The sequence below is a fragment of the Drosophila pseudoobscura genome, chromosome X (genome assembly GCF_009870125.1).
Source record: "Drosophila pseudoobscura strain MV-25-SWS-2005 chromosome X, UCI_Dpse_MV25, whole genome shotgun sequence".
Classification (NCBI taxonomy): Eukaryota; Metazoa; Arthropoda; class Insecta; order Diptera; family Drosophilidae; genus Drosophila; species Drosophila pseudoobscura.
In genome coordinates, this window is record NC_046683.1 from 37,168,549 (window position 1) to 37,185,971 (window position 17,423).

Genomic DNA, 17,423 nt, shown 5'->3' on the forward strand with positions numbered 1-17,423 from the left:
CATGAATTTACTTTAAAAAATACCTTTCTTTTATCCTTTTTTCCAGATACGCCAGCTGTGTAAACTCTGGAAACTCTGGAAACTGTGGGACACAAAGACCTAAATTTAAACTGCAACTGTAACTGCAACGGCAACTGCAACGGCGACGGACAAAATTGTCCCCAAACTGTCATTGTCTTCGGCGTTGTGCAACGTTTTAATTGAAAAAGTTTTGCATACGCAATTCTGCATAGAGACACGCAAATATGACTGTCAAATTGGCCAAGCTCTTTGGAGGAGTTGGGGTTGGGGTTGGGGTTGGGGCAGTCGGAGTAGGAATGGGAGTGGGAGTGGGAGTGGGAGTGGGAGCTGGTTCCGGCAGCAGTGTCCATGGCGAGAGCAACATGGATGCGAGCCACCAGCCGCTGGCACACGTGCAAACTCCAGCGGCGCAAAACCAACACCAGCACCAACAGGCACAGCAGCCGCCGCCTCTGCCACCACCAAATACAAATATGAAGAATCTCAAGTACTACGAGCACCTGCAGGCCTCCTACGACTGCCACGATCTGATGCTGGACGAGGAGGACGATCAGGAAAACTACGAGGATAGCATGTCCCTGAGCTCCGTCTGCATGCAGCGCAACCAACCGTTCAACAATTCTCAGCGGCCCCTGCTTGGGGAGCGGCGGCCCCAGCTCACCTTGACGGCTGTGGGCCAGAAAACTGTGGCCAAGTCCTTCCAGCAGCACGCCCTGCCTGGCCCTGCCCTGTCCCTGGCACCGCAGAGAGGCCACGCGACCGCCGCGTACATATCGCCCTATGTGCACCAGCAGAAACGCGACAGCGCCAAGGGCCTGCACGGCTTCAACGACTTCGACGCCCTGTCCCAGCAGTACAACCAGCACCTGCAGAGTCCGCACATCGGCTACCCCTACGGGAGTCCGCCCTCGCCCACCGCCCACTCGCGCGACTTTTGCTTCGACCGCCAGTCGGGCCAGGCCACGTCCAGCAGTTCGTCCAACTGCAGCAGCTCGGTAACTACCTCCACCGCGTCGCCGACGCGCTACTACCAGGACGCGGCGACGGCCCCAGTCTATCCGTCGCGGTTCGAAGACGACTTCTGTGTGCGTCGCCCGGCAGACTCGCCCCTTTCCCTATCCGTGTCCGAGGCCCCGCCATTGCCCCCCGCAGCGGCGGCCGCCTCCACCACGGGTCCCTTCATCTTCGGCATCTCCCACGAACAGCAGCCTGCGCACTACGGCTGCACTCCGGTGACCCCGACAGCCTCGCGAAATGCACTTCAGCCTCTGAAAATTCCGTTCAGAAGGGACCACAAGCCGCTGGTAAGTGAAAATAAGGAAAACCTCTGCACATATGTAGATACCCTCTAGCGCCACGGACTACACGCACTGGAATCAGGTTCCGCCTTGTTTTAATTTGGTGATAAATGGAAACTATGAGTTCGCAGAGTTTCGCAAAAAGCGGGAACTAATTTGCATGCATTTAGTACCTCACTTGACCTGGCTTGACCCCACTTATGGACTTTAACCGGCATCATACTTAATGGCTAAGTGCATTGCTCAGTTTTTTTTGTTCAGTGTTAGTGAACAAATGTTCGATGAAGTGCTGAGAATCACCGTTTAAGTTTTCACTTTCTCCAGCAGCCTGGTGTTCGAAACTCGGATTGGGGACATTGATTGCGTCATTTCTGATTTTACAGTACACCATTCCCAGCAACCAACTGATCTAGTTCTGACTTAGCCCGGGGTAGGCAAGGTCTCTATAATCTGCATTTACGGCGTGCTTTTTCTTGACAGGGGCTCAATGACAATACTCATTTGTAGGTATGGGATTCTCTATAATTATACGACTTTGTTTTTGTCGTATCTCCAGAAATTTGAACCAAGCTTGATTCAGCGCTATATCACAGGAGTCTGCATACAAGATTTCTTTGCTCTAGCTGGTATAGTCTCTAAGATCTAGCCGCTCATCGGACAGTCAGACATGGCTCAATCGACTCGGGTATCGATTCTGACCACGAATATGTGTATTTCATGGGGTCGGAAACGCCGCCTTCTGGACGTAACGTACATCCACGTTCACCAAAAATTTAATACAATATACATATGTACATATGTGCATATGTACCCCGTAAAATCTTGTTGAGTATCGGGTATTACAACAGACAACCTACCAATGGCAAGGCACGGCAAGGAAAGGCAAAGGATGTTGAACAACGAAATTGGAGGAAATTCACATTTCGTGAACTAATAAGAGATAAAGAAATTCTATAAACTCCACTGCCATTCCGGTACGGATGGCTGGCGCCCGAGAGGCGGATGAACGCAAAAGCAGCAGAGAGAGAAGGAGAGAGAGAGAAACACCGAAAGTAGAATGAAAGGAAAGAAGCGGGGAAGGAAAAATTCCCTAATTACACTTAAGTTTGTTAATTGCCGGACAGATATTCCCTCCCCTCATCCTGCGGAGGAAGCCACATTTCGACGATGTCATCCCTTGTATACCCTTGCTGAGGGCATGATAGTTTTGTGCCAGCTTTCCACAGACTTCGGGGATAAGCCGAGGCCGAAACCGAAACATATGTACTTCTTTTGTCAAATTCCCAACTGAAATGTGCATATTATTTGTCCATACGACTAAGATCTAATTTCCGTAAGATCCGTACAGTACAGATTGACAGAACGGGAAAGACTTATGAGAGTAAGAGCAAGAGAAAGTGCGAGTTGCGCATACATGCACTTATGTACATACATATCTAGCATCGTTGGGCTAACTACGCCACTTTCCAAGATTGCCGGAGTAAGCCAGTGCCGGCGCTCTCTCGTTTCGCCTCTCGCAGTAGTCGATCTACTACGTAGGTTATACTTTAGGATTCCTATTTACTGCCGTTTCTGATGATAAGAGCTGAGCACCTGAGGATATTTTGCACCTTGGCCTCTTTTTTTCCGTCTGAAATACGCGCTTTCATTATTTTGCGCTTCACCGCACTAGAGTGTGTTCCTCGCCCCTGATACCGTCACCCAATTACAAAAAACGATGCTAAAAATGTTTTATACTGTTGAATAAGCGGTTCAAGTATTTCTTAGCACCGAAAACCTTCAAAAAATCATTTTTAGAAAGCACTACTATTCCTTTGATGGTGGTTACCAAAGAAATACCGTAATAAAATGCAAAGAAAAAAGAAAAAGACTAGTCAATATAACTGTAAAAAGAAACAAGTTGGATCGAAATTAACAATCAGGCAGGCTACGGTTTGCACTTTCCGATTTGTTGCTTCCGTTTCACGAAACGCAGGATTTGTCCGCTTTCAAAACGGAAACCTTTTTCTCGACGAAATGAAAAAGCCGTGGAGGCTTTTTATACAACAAAACGAATCTTATTTGCAACAGGAAAAATTAAATGACTTTTTGATGCGTTGACATATGTACATTTGACACCATTATCAGGGCAATTTACCTTGCGCCTTCTTTATAAATAATTTTTTAGCCCAACCTCAAGTTTGGCTCGGAAATAATTGTTCTGGGCAACAAAACTTTTCGTTTTCGTGCCCGATTCGGCTATCGGAACGCTGGCAAGAAGCGAAGGTTTGCCCGTAACAGCACAGACTGTGCTCGTAACATGCGCGTAACAGAACATCTGGGCAAAGACAGCTGATTCCCGCCACATTTAATTCAAAATGGAAGTACAACAGATTTATTTTTTTGACCATTTGCCTCTCACAGTTCGCCAGACATGTTAATTGCGCAGGTGTTGCTTCTCAGGTGTCTTGATCGACAAATGTCGATCCACAAAATGTAGGAAAAATGCCACAAAAATGTAGGAAAAAATAAAGTAAAAGTAAGTGTAGACCGGAGCCTGCCTGAATATGCTATGGCCATGGCAACTCTATGTACACGTATGTACAGATGTTTGCACCATGTAGAGGGCATCGAACCAGCTCGCGAGGTTGCGGTTGAACGCGGCGTTGCCGCGAGCAGCCTCCATTCCGAGACACTGTACTGAAATCGAATGCAATTCAATCCGCGACGAGCAACCAAATCTAAGCCAAATCTAAACCAAAGCAAACCTAACCAAGCCGAACCGAGACAAATCAAATTAAATTTCGAAAAGCATCAACAGCAACACTAGAAACGTCTTCGGTTACATGGCCAGGCATGCCACAAAGTAGCATAAAAGTGGCAGATACTCGTGTAGTGCTTTTGTTTTGGCGTTGCAAGCTCAATGAGCATGTGAAAGGTTGTGAGCGGCATTGAGTACAGGAGCCAGCAAAGCAGGCAGGACTCGCGTAGAAAGTATCTCGACTGAGAATAGCCGACCCTCGATCCTCTTGTTATCGTGGCGCTCTCACAAGGGAAATGAGTGACCTTTTAGCTCGAAAAGGGAACCGCCAGATATATGTAGGTTGCTGAAAGTGATGAAAGGCAGAGCTGACGAATGAATGTTCTCCCTCTTTATACAAGCTGGTATATGCTGGTATATGCGGCTGCTTTGACGCGCATCGTCGTATAGTTCCAGTGAGAAATATGCCACTTAAGATCAATTATCTTCCGAGACCAGAGCTGGTCTCCAAGGCAGTTACTCGTGCATACTCGTATAAGCTGAATTTTGTCAGTCTGCCGCTGGAAGGAGGGCAAATCCGTGCTGTTGCTGCTGCTGCTGTGGTTGTGGCTGTCGATTTTGTTCCCGGAGTTGTTGTTGTCACAGCTGTTGCCACATAGTTAAGCTGTTCGCCCCGTGTCGTCGCAATGTCTGACAAAGTTGGGTCCGCACCTGGCGAAACCGACTAGAAGCTGACCAACCAAGCCGGTTCCAGCGACCATGAGCCAGTAGCGACACCGCACACACACCGCACACACACCACACACGCATTGCGGCACCACTTACCACTGCATCTCCAGGTGCTCGTCCCAGGCCCCCCATCCCGCCTGTTGCATTATTTGATTAGCCAAAACTGACTTTAATTGTAGTTTTATGGTCTTATTTTCCTCCTATAGACACTCGTCTGCATACGAGCCCTGATTGTGAGGAGGGGGAAAAGCTCTCGGGTGGGTCGCCAGTTAAAGCTGTCGCTGAAGCGCCGGACCTTGGGCCTGGGATCTGGTGCTGGATTGATCTGAAGCTCCATTTCTGCCAGCAACTTTTACCAGCAACTCGGTATTCGGTCTGGCTGCAGCTGGGAGAGCTAGAGCGAGTTCATTTAACTTGATGGCATAACTGCAGAGACACATGCCACATGCCACATGCCACATGGAACATGGAACATGGCACTCCCTCACTCTATCTCTCTCTCTCTCTCTCTCTCTCTCTCTATCTCTTTCTGTCTGTCTGCTTGCGCCGCTTTAGCGCGACAGCTGCCACACTCACCTCGCCGTAAGTGGGCTGGCTGTGGCATTCAGTTGCTGCCTGTTAAGTGCGAAATTGGGGTCGCCATCTTCAGCGTGGCATCAATGCTGCCACAGAGAAGGAGAGAGGCATATAGCATATAGCATATGTATGTATGTACATGCATGCACATACATATGTATGTATGTATGTATGTACATATATGTATGCGTACATAAAGGGGGGCTGGAGAGACTGACAGACGGACAGGAAGAGATCCCTCTACATGGCTGTCATCGCTGTGTGTCGTTGCATGTGTAATTTGCTGAATTTTTAATTATGACACAGAGCAACACGAAACAAGAGGCAGATAGTCAGACCCAGCCAGGAGTCGGATATGTGCCTGTGTTTTTGTCTGTTAGTGGATTGCAGGTTAATCTGTCGCGTTGCATGTTGCATGTTGCAGTTGCCAGTTGCCAGTTGCCAGTTGCCAGTTGCCGGTTGCCGGTTGCCGTTTGCAAGTTATCTAACTGTCAAGCGGGTCTGCAAAGCCGCTCTAAGCCCGTCGCCGCTCCCAAATGGCAAATCAATGTGAGGACCAGCTGCGACGGGACTGGTGGGGTCTGTCGTGGTCGTGGTCGTGGTCGTGGTCCTGTGGTCCCAAGCATGGACTGATGGCGTGGGAAAAGGGCTTGACAGATGTGTATATAGGACTTGATGTGACATGGAATGCATTAGGACGGGAAGAGCTCTGAGCCCTTGGCCATGTTTGAAATTGTTACTGCGAATTTAGAGCTTATGCAGCCGTCATACTCGCCCATGTGCCCGCTCTGTGGGAGGGGCCACCTACGAATACAGTGGCGGGTCGGGGAGTACATTAGTTAGCGCCTAAGAGCCTGCGGGTGGCCGTGCTTCCTAGAAGGCCTCACGCTAAATCAGATGCGAATTTGTGTGTCAATTGATAATTATCACATCTTTTAACAATGCAGATCGCCTTACGCTGCCGTTAATAGTTTTCAGAGGGCAGCTGGGCAGTCTTTTTGTAGCTCGGAAAAGGAGTTAGTGGAGAAGCATAGACAGGTTTCCTCTCTAAACTTCGGTCTGAAAGTTACTCCCGAGCTCGCGAGGGGGAAATGCTGAAGATCAAAATGCAGTTTTAATCCCACGGAGGAGGGTCAGCCCAGCTTTGGCGCGTATCTTTGCTTAAGTGTCTCCCTGAGCGCTACTTGCCCCGCGATGACCAGCGTTGCTTCGTCCAAGATGGTCCTAAATGCGCCTGGCAAACAGCCTGGCAAACAACCATCCGCGCCCTCTGCGACTGGATCGTGGACCCTCCAACCTGCACTCTGCCATTTCGACGACTTTCCGGCTTGAAACGAGGACAACCTCCGTTTCCTGAGCCGCCAGCTCTAGTCCCGCAACAGACAGCCACGCCTCAACGGCTTGGATCGGCGAATCCAACCAAATTGATGTTGTCTGGCCACCCCATCATACATGGTGCTCTGGAGCAGGGCTCCCAGAACAGACAGAACGGAGCCTTGAGGGACTCCGTATGACCTGGAGCCCAGACTCGTGTAGAGGTGTAAAGGTGTAAAGATGCGAAGGTGCGAAGGTGAGTAGCTCGAGTAGCTGTGCACTGTATTTAACAGGTAGCCAGATAGCAGATGTTGTTTGCGCCCAGCACTTCCAGTTCTCTGGACGCAAAATGTGTGCGTCAGACAAGGATGCTGGCTGACATTGAATTGGCATTGACAATAAAGGCGTCAGTGACGTCAATGGTTTCTCTGGATTTTTTGGCTACTGCTGCTGCTGCTGCTGCTGCTGTCAGTGCCAGTGCGCTTCAAATTGGCATTAGCGCAGGTTGGGTCGACTGCCGCCATTGCCGCATGTATGTCGATCAAATCCGGCAACAAAGGGGCGAAACCATTCGAAAAACAATGCCCCGAAACAGCGCAATCCACAAGTGGAGGGTGTCGCTGTCTCTGTCGCCGCAGTCTTTTTATTTGTAATTTATGCACCAATTGCAGCACTCCCAACAGCGAGCAGGCTCTCGTCGCCTGCCACTGGGTACTGGGTCAGCATTCAAATTAAGGATCGGCTACATTGGAGGCCCTCAGCCTTGCACACCCCTGCACCCCCGAAGCTAAACGTGCATCATTGCCATGCCAGCTGTACACAGTTTACGAGCAGAGCAGTTAATCTATGCGATAAGCATACATATATGCGTCACATATACGCCACGTATACGTCATACACACAACACTCAAACGACTTGGCACGAGTCGAATTCTATTGGACCTACATATGTATGTTTTCAATGGAGCCATGCAGATCTCTGGCATATGCAGACAGAGAGAAAGCTATAGGAAACGCAAGCGGCAGGGGCGGAAAATGGAGTGGTAACCGGTGAGGAGTTAAAGCTGTCGCTTCCGCCAAAATCTCCAGACTTATAATATACCAGATGATATGCTACAAGCCACCCGTTAATAAACTGTAAATCTACATGAAACCCATAAATTATAAATGTCTCTAAAGGGTAAACTCAACCCAAGGGACGGAGAGGTAGATCCGATTGCTGTTCTGATCCACTCTACGAGTATATGTACGTATGTATTGGGCTTAATGGGGCGGGAGAGGCTCGCTTCTGTCTGATACAAAACCTGAACAGTATTTTATAAATCAAATTTGTTGACATCTTAGGAATCCGCTCAAGGAAAAGTTGTTGCTAAAATGTTGCCTCCATCTTCGAAAAAACGCTAATTTTCTTATATTTGTACCCGATACTCAAAATGAGTATTGGGGTATATTAGATTTGTGGTGAAAATGGATGTATGCAATGTCCAGAAGGAATCGTTTCAAACCCCATAAAGTATATATATTCTTGATCAGCATCAATAGCCGAATCGATTGAGCCCTGTCTGTCTGTCTGTCTGTCTGTCCATCTGTCCGTCCCCTTCAGCGCCTAGTGCTCAAAGACTATCAGAGCTAGCGCAACGACATTTTATATTCGGACTTCTGTGATATGTCACTGTTACAAGTACATATGTACTGTATATTTCAAAACTTTGCCCAGCCCACTTCCGCCCCCACAAAGGGCGAAAATCTGTGGCATCCACAATTTCAAAGATACGAGAAAACAGAAACTACGCCGAATCGTAGAGGATGACTATATGTTCTAGAGTGTAAAATCTGAACCACATCGTATAACTATTATAGCCAGAATCAAGAAAACAATTTCATTCTTTCTCGCTCTGTCTCCCTCTAATACACAGGTTTCATGGTCGGTTTTGCCAATTGCAAAATATGAGCTCAAGGATCTCAGAACCTATAAGAGCCAGAGAAACTAAATTTGGTATCCAAACTACTGTGATATCGGATCTTGACCCTTTTGCGTGAAAATTTCGCCACGCACCCTTTCGACCACGCAAAGGACGAAAATCTGGGGCATCCACAAATATCAGGGACTATTAAGGCTAGAGCAACCTAATTTGGTATCCGCACTTCTCTTAGATCTCGCTTTAAAACGTATAACTCCAAATTTCGCCCACCCCCTTCCGCCCCCACAAAGGACGAAAATCTGTTGCATCCACAACATTGCAGATTCGAGAAAATAAAAAACGCGCAATCATAGAGAATGACCATATCTATCAGATTGCTGAATCTGGATCAGATCGGATCATTTTTGTAGCCAATAGGAACAAATCAATTTGCATTGGCTACGCAGCGCCCGACGTCACGCTCAGACTGATTTTCTGTCTCTCTCGCACGCACTCTTTGTCGTGTCGTTCAATATTAGCGGCGTCTGCCGGAGGAGAGCCTTACTGACTAAGTATTGGGTATAAATGTAGAGTTGCGGTCTACGCAGCAACTCACAACGTTCCCCCTGGTTTTTTTTTGTGTATGGTGTTCATGGTGTTCACAATCCACATGCCAGTGGCCTGCACGGGGGTGTCTTTCGGCTAGGGCTCGTCGGATGGGTTCATCTTTCAGTTGATTCCAGCTAGTCACACACTACAAGGGCTCCCAGTGCTAGCCCGGCCGTCGCAACCCCAGTTTGCCCACCCAACCATGCCCATACCTCTGATCTTTTCTTATGCCTTTTTATGTAGGTTCCCCTGCCGATACCCCGTTACTATTATTATTATTATTACTTCAGCTTCAGCATATTTCCAATGCATCAAATCACGCTTTCCAACTGGTACTATTAAGCCTCTTCAGGTCGCTGATCAGAAAGGCATATTGTATATGTGAATGATGATGTATGTACACACATGTATACGATATCAGCTGCTAACGCTGCAAGTTGGTTTTACCGCAATGGCCTAAAAATTGTTTTATAAGGACACCTTTGAATTAATGAATTGTCTATTCGTTGCTGCTTTCGAACTTTCGTAACATTATTTTTCTCAATACTTTCACTCTGAAAATGATTGGAATTATTGCACTCTAACCGTTATGAGATTTACACTGATGCACGGCACTTTCAAAGAGTGTTTCCAGTACCTATCGAACATGCACGTGCTGGAGTTTACTCGTTCTCGTATGTACCAGCACAGAACTGACCTTGCCCAATTCAAAGGCATAGACCGAATGACTGGAGCCTGGAGCATAGGAATTGGTCTTCTCTTTGCACAAGAGCTAGATAGTACTCTCATAATACGCTCACTCTACAGTTGTTTTGTCACGTACGGGACGTCAAACCAACGCTTGGACCAACGCTTGAGGAACGCTAAAAGACCCATCGCTTTATTTACTGTTGCTGTTATATGGCTGTTCAGACACATCTTATGATCAATTAGGTCTCCGAGGTCATTTAAACTCGAATCTCGATCCAGGACATGATTACCTAGAACGTATGAGACAAAATGTGGAGCTCGACGGTAAAATGTCACAGGTTTGCATTTAGAAAGGTTCAGAAAATGAACATTAGATAGTTCACTTAGATCCAGTTGAAGGCTGGAGTGCCAGTACCAATCAGTACCAAGGCAGACACATTAGTGTAGTGGAGTATGTTATAACTTGAGGAAGGTCATTCACAAATAAAACAAACAGAAGCGGGCCCAAGTGACTTCCCTGTGGCACTCGTGAAGTAACATTAACGATATTGGACAACACCTTAGAAAACAAAGCACGTTGAGTATGGCTAGAGGGATAGGATTAGAGTTTGAAGATTCTTTGGGAACCCTAATAATGGGAGCTTGTGAATTAGCAGAGTCAAATGCCCTTTTTTCATATCTGCCCACTGGATGCCCCTTTCGTCCTTGATGCTTGCCCTCTGAAAGTGATTTCTGGCTCGTTTTCTTGAGCATTTATCCGCAAAGCTTTTTCTGAATATGGAAATACATGAGGAGCGATTTGATGTCTGCAATTGGATGCGCTTCTTCCTGATTTTTGGCTGCTGGTTGCGAAAATTGACCCTTGAACATTAGTTCAAAAAAAAATTTGAAAGTATTTATCCTCTGCCATTCACAGATTTATTCAATTATGGTGAGACGGGTCGCATTTGTAACTTTTTTGAGAGTTTTTGAAGAGTACGCCGCCGGACCCAAAGCAGGAATAATAAAAATAATATTATATAATCTGTAATCTGTAATCTGCGGTTAACCAATCTCTATCCCGTCGTCGTGTCATCGGCTCATTTCATTTTTTGTTGTAAGGGTTGTAGTTCCAGGCCTTGTAAATTGCCTAAATACTAGTATTTTATATGCATACATACGATAGATGTCTTTAGGGCATTTCAGGGCATTTCAGGGCGTGTTTTTTCCAGGGAAGTTTTTTCCATATACTCTTTGCGCTTTGCACAGCTCTGGGGATCGGTCGTACTCTTGTTAAGATATGAAAAAATGTATGATTTCTGAGGGGGAAAATTATTGATACGGAAATATGTACAGTGTGCGGTGTACAGTGTACACCCCCATTCTGCTCCCAGCCACACACTCTTAGAGGCAGCTGCTTCCGGCTCTGTCGTCTCTGTCTCTCATCGCCGGCATACATGCAGACTCTCTACAACATTCAGCGAAAAGTATTGGCTTCCCCCTGACTGACTACGATCTCATGTGTGAGGTGCATTCCTTATGCGAGCATGAATCCCCAAATGAATACAGTCTCGTAGGTACATACATTGTAAGGCTCGCCGTAGGATTAAATGTTTTCGAAAAAAACTCTAGTTATTGGATGCTCAGGATTAGTTGTGCCCTTGGCCTGTTTCCCTCTTAGTTTTCATGAATATATGCACACATGTACATATGTTCTATATGTATTTATGCGCTATACATATTCTTAAACATTCTCGTAGAATATGCTTGTACTGGTACATGCGTAAGCCTTAAATTTGACTGTTGAGTAGAGAAACTTTTGACCCATTTTTCAAGTTTACTGCCTGCCTGCCTGAACGCCTGCTCGCCCGCTCGCCCACCCTTCTGTTGGACCTGTCACTGGGCCTTAAGCATGATTTACATGTCTGCCACAACAAAAACTTTTAATGGCTGAACAGAAGCAGAAGCAGAAGCCGGCGCCGGCGCCGAAGCCGAAGCCAACGATGACAACAGAAATTCCAAGAAAAAGGTCACTAGATCTGGAATCATTAGGGCTTTTTGGCTCGATTTACCTGATTTGGATTATATACAATGTACATGCAGTACCTAAAAGATTTTTGCAACCAAGCCTGCTTTTATGGGCAGAACTTAGTTTTGTATAAGGTGATCACTACACTATCAGATAGTGATAGTAGTACTGGATTTGATCGACACTTTTCGATCATGGATAGGGTGTAGAGTAGAGTATACGCACTAGATGTGTGTTAGATGTATGGAACAGGCAGATGAAACCGTTTCGGACCCCAATATGGCCAGGTCCGTCTGTTCGCAGACTGATAAAAATTCCCCTTTCTACCAGATTGCAGAATCCGAGTCAGATCGGATATTTATTTTAGCCGTAATGACATAAACACAATTCCCTTTTCCTCGCGGTCCCTCCCTCTCTCATTAACAGAATGGGCGCTGCGGAAAGCACTTTCTTTGTGATTGAATAGAACGAGGACAGACAGATTAGACGGAAGGCTCTCTCCTTTCAAGGTTTCCAGCATTTCGAGGGACGATCGATACACGATCACGGATGCTCCTATTTGAACTATCATTCAAGTATAGCAAAACTACTTCAAAATGAAGAGGAACGAGGGGGGACGCTGTGATTATACATATGTGATTCATGTAATGTTCAGTCTCGACCTAACAGAAAGATGGAGGGAGGTGGGTAAGTAGGTAGCGGTGTGGATACGCGAGACTCAAGTCCTTCTGTTTTGATTTATTTGATTTGCATTTTTGCTTCATTCGAAAAGGTCCTCAGGCCGAAGAGGGCGTTTCCGAGAGTGTTTCGCCCAATGACCGTTTGTGTCTCCGCCACACGGCACAGCCCGCTGGCAGGCAGTACCCTCGCCCCACAGCAATTCTTTGATTTACTTGGCAAGACTTTTTCCCCGTCCCGCCATCACGATGAAATATACCACGGCAGCCTAGTCGAGGGTTTGACGACAGACTTTTCAAGCAGTCCGCATTTCAAAAATGGGGAACAATCCTGAAATGTAGTTGTGCTAAAATTATAAGTAAATAAATATTTATGCGAACCAAAGCCTGGATAAAATTATTATGAGAAAGTTGCATATTTACGATGACCAGAAGACCCAAGCAACAGAAGCAACATTTCCCTGTTCTGCCCTGGGCATCGCAAGCAGCTTCTTGGCATTCTCTGGTGTGGTGTGGTGCACTGTGGTCTGCCCTGGTCTGGCCTGGTTTTGTTGCGGAAGAGAATGGACGGGTCTTACATACATCACGTACATACTTGCGAGGCATACCCACCCAACCACGTTCGTAGTTACGAGTACACTCACACTCCCACTCCCACTCCCACTCGTACTTCATCTCCCACTCGACGGCAAATGGAAGTTTTCAGATTTCTCCTTTTGCTCGGAAAAATTTGCTGGAAAGGACAAACTTGGCTTTGACTTTCGGTTTTCGTGACTTACCAAAAATGGGCAAAAAATAAAAGAAATATTTTAAGTATTTCCCATAAATATCTGAATGATCCACAGCCAATCTCGTGTGATCTGTGCCGCAGATTTTGAGCTTGTTGTTCTCAATCTCAAACTACTTTGATATTTCAGAACTTATGTGAATACATACATAATACATATATTGAAATTAACATTAAAATTTAAACTTTTAGTGCACTCAGCTTTAATCCAGATCTAGTTCTGTACGTACACTTTTTGTCCTCTTGCCCTTTTTTGAGTTTTATTTTCGCCTCGCGCCACACGGGTCTGGCCACGCATCCTTCTTCCTTCCTCCACCTGCGCTGGCTGGTGGGAGAAAATAATTGTACGTATTATCGCCCAGCAAGCGGAAAATGGAAAGCGAGAGTGTATCGATGGGAGTCGAAGTGCGGAAGGCGGAGCTGGAAACGGAGCCCGTATCCGTGCTTCCAAAGCTGAAAAGGAAAAAACTCAGAGAAATTTAGGAACTGATTTAGACAGCGTCTCGAAAACATGTTCTGCCTCTAACAGTAAAAGCAACAGCATCACCCGGAAGGAGTCGACATACAAGGCGCTGCGGCAATTGCTCTACCATTAGGGCAGTGTGGGGTCTCATGGGGGCGGAATCGATAAGTCGATAACTTGGCAGCTGGCGGTAATTGGCAGTTGTTTCTCGATTGATTCGCATTCGCGGCCGATGCAGCAGTTCTGGACGACTTCTGAAGGATAAACGGAGGACTTGTCCTAGCCAAGTAGAAGGAGAGCCGTCGACTGCCCCACCGCAGAGGAATGCAATGAATATACATATTGATGATCGGCGCTTTAAGCTGTGTCTGCAAGCTAGTCTTAGCGGCGTATGGCGTCAGACTTTGCCGTCTTTGCTGCAAAGACAGAGATTAGTGTGGTTAGCCGCATCTCTCTAGTCACGTCTCCCAGCTATTACTCGAAGAGCTGAGGCACTATTTGAGACAGGATGTTTTCCGAAACGCACAGCGTGTAGCTATCGATTATCGCTGCCGCTGCTCTGCCACCAGCTCTCGCTCTTCTTGTCCCTTGATATGCCTATCGCCGCTGTCGAGAGCCATTCGATACATGGGCTTCCAATATTTTAATTAAACGCTTTAATTTAATCAACAACGGCAAATAAAAACGAGGGGGAACGTTGTGAGTTGCTGCGGACACCGCAACTCTACGGTTATACCCGATACTAAGTCAGTATGGCTCTCCTCCGGCAGACTCCGCTAATATTTAACAACACGACAAAGAGTGCGTGCGAGAGAGACAGAAAATCAGTCTGAGCGTGACGTCACGCGCTGCGTAGCCACTGCAAATTGATTTGTTTCCTTTGGCTATAAAAAAGATCTGATCTGATTCAGATTCACCAATCTGATAGATATGGTCGTTATCTATGATTCTCCGTTTTTAGTTTTTCTCGAATCTGCAATATTGTGGATGCAACAGATTTTCGTCCTTTGTGTGGGCGGAAGGGGGTGGGGCGAAATTTTGAGATACACGTTTTATAGTGAGATCTAACAGAAGTGCGGATTCCAAATTTGGTTACTCTAGCGTTAATAGTCTTTGAGATTTGTGAATATCCCCAGATTTGCATCCTTTGCGGGGGCGGAAGGGGGTGTGGCGAAATTTTAAAACAAACTCGTCTCGGTCCGATATATTAGGAGTGTGGATACCAAATTTGGTTGCTCTAGCTTTTATAGTCTCTGAGATCTAGGCGCTAATGTTTTACTCTAAGCAAAGCCGCCTATGCTACGTGTGTGTTAGAGAGAGACAGGGCGAGAAAAGATGAAATTGTTTTCTTGATGCTGGCTATAATAATAATACGATCCAATTCAGATTCTGCAGTCTAAAAGATATAGTCATTCTCTACGATTCTGCGTTTTTTGTTTTCTCGTATCTTTAAAATTGTGGATGCCACAGATTTTCGCCCTTTGTGGGGCGGAAGTGGGCGGGGCAAAGTTTTGAAATATTTTTGTAGCAGTGACATATCACAGAAGTCTGGATCCAAAACATCGTTGCTCTAGCTCTTATAGTCTTTGAGCATTAGGCGCTGAAGGGGACGGACAGACGGACGGACGGACAGACATGGCTCAATCGACTCGGCTATTGATGCTGATCAAGAATATATATACTTTATGGGGTCGGAAACGATTCCTTCTGGACGTTACACACATACACTTTTACCACAAATCTAATATACCCCAATACTCATTTTGAGTATCTGGTATAAAAATAGCTGCAATCTGTTTTTTATCAATTAATAAGTTAAATGCTTGAAAAATGTATTAAATACAAAATGTTTGTGGTGACTTTAAACATTGCAATGCCTCGCTCGAATACTAGTAAAGATAATTAGTTTTTTTTTTGTTGGTAACTTAATTTTGAGCTATTTCGGAATAGCTGATTTCGTTAGGTCTGAATCGAGGTCAAATTCGATTCTGTTACTTCTGTTTACACTGGGCAAAAAACTAATTTTTTTTTTTTAAACCGAAATTCATTTTTTGGGACGAACTTTGGGAAGTATGTATTAAGAATTCAAATTCAAAATAGATACTTTTCCTGAGATATTTTTTTCGTCAAAATTTGGACTTTTGTACCATATTCAAGGTATTTAAAAAAATATATATTTTAAAAATATTAGAAAACCTTTTTTTTTGTTAAATTAAAAAAAACCTTGCCATACGAAAAAGACCATAAATCACTAAACAATTTTGAGGACCTTAATCCATAAGAAAAAGTCGGCTTTGCTCGAGGCATACAAATGCTTCTGCATAGTGCTACGGGTGATGGAATAGGTGCATATCCATTCTAATTCAGTGAATTTATGCTGATCAGACAGGCCCGATTTTTCACTTACTTTTAAGTTTTAAGTTTTTAGAAAAAACGTTATCTTTTTCGTTTTGAGGTGCTCCACAAAGTCTTGCTTTCGATATGGTTCTCATCGATACAGCTTGTTTCGAAACAAAAACAAAAAGGTGTCCTTAAGACACCTGCGGACCAACAACTGCACATTTAACATGTCTGGCGAACTGTGAGTAGCAGCGTGCAAACTGAAAATTAATCTGTCTTTGCCCAGATGTTCTGTTACGCGCATGTTACGAGCACAGTCTGTGCTGTTACGGGCAAACATTCGCTTCTTGCCAGCGTTCCGATAGCCGAATTCGGGCAGCGTCAGCTGTTCGCACGAAAACGAAAAGTTTAGTTGCCCTGACCTATTATTTCCGAGACAAACTTGAGGTTGGGTAAAAATATTTTCTGGTTTTTTTTTTTGGTAAGGATTGCGACGCTTTGACCGATGATATAAATATGGGGAGTATTCCTTGCAAATTTTCAAAGATTCTTTGATTTATTTTAAATTCTGAACAATACAAAATATAAATTGTATTTTATGTATTTATGCCAAAAAATTAAGTTTTTCCCATTTTCCCATTTTTGCACAGTCTGTCCAATGAATAGATTAAAAGGATATTTGTACACACTGACCCTGACCCTGACCCTGACCGTCGCAATAGTAAAGGCTAGCAATGAAGCCACATATGTGTGATGGCGTGGCGTGGATAAGAATAATCGATATATAGTATCTACCTAAAAGTGTACATATGTTTTACATTTTGGCTTTCCATAGAGAGGTCCGCCGAGACGAACATAAAGAGCCAGTAAACTCAATAAAAACACATAAATTTATTGAAGCAAAGCTAACTGATTTTCATGAACTTTTATTGTATTGAAATCAGCGAAAGTTAATCTACAAATTTTTGTTTGTTGCTAATTTTATACGTTGTTTTCTTCTCTTATGACCTCCAATCTGTTACACTGTTACAAGTTTATTTTACAATTTTTCCACGCCTCTTTTCGCGCCCACAAAAGACGAAAATCTGTGCCATCCACCATTTCGAAGATACGAGATAATCAAAAACGCAGAATCGTAGAGAATGACCTTATCTGACCATTCGGAATCTGGATCAGATCGGATGGCAAGAAGGAACAAGTCAATTCGCCACGCGCCTTTTCTCTCTCTCTTTCTCACGCACTCTTCGTCGTACAATGTGCCGAAAAGGAG

At 45.2% G+C, this 17,423-nt stretch overlaps 1 protein-coding gene across 3 annotated transcripts in view; it reads left to right on the forward strand.

Moving 5' to 3' along the window:
* Positions 1 to 17,423, forward strand: part of RhoU — a 47,127-nt gene that overhangs the window by 16,877 nt on the left and 12,827 nt on the right. For all 3 annotated transcript variants that reach the window (XM_033382181.1, XM_033382182.1, XM_015186790.2), the window contains exon 2: positions 47 to 1,325. In XM_033382181.1, the coding sequence (XP_033238072.1) occupies positions 246 to 1,325 (1,080 nt within the window). In that variant the 5' untranslated portion in view covers positions 47 to 245. The remainder of the gene's footprint in view (positions 1 to 46; positions 1,326 to 17,423) is intronic.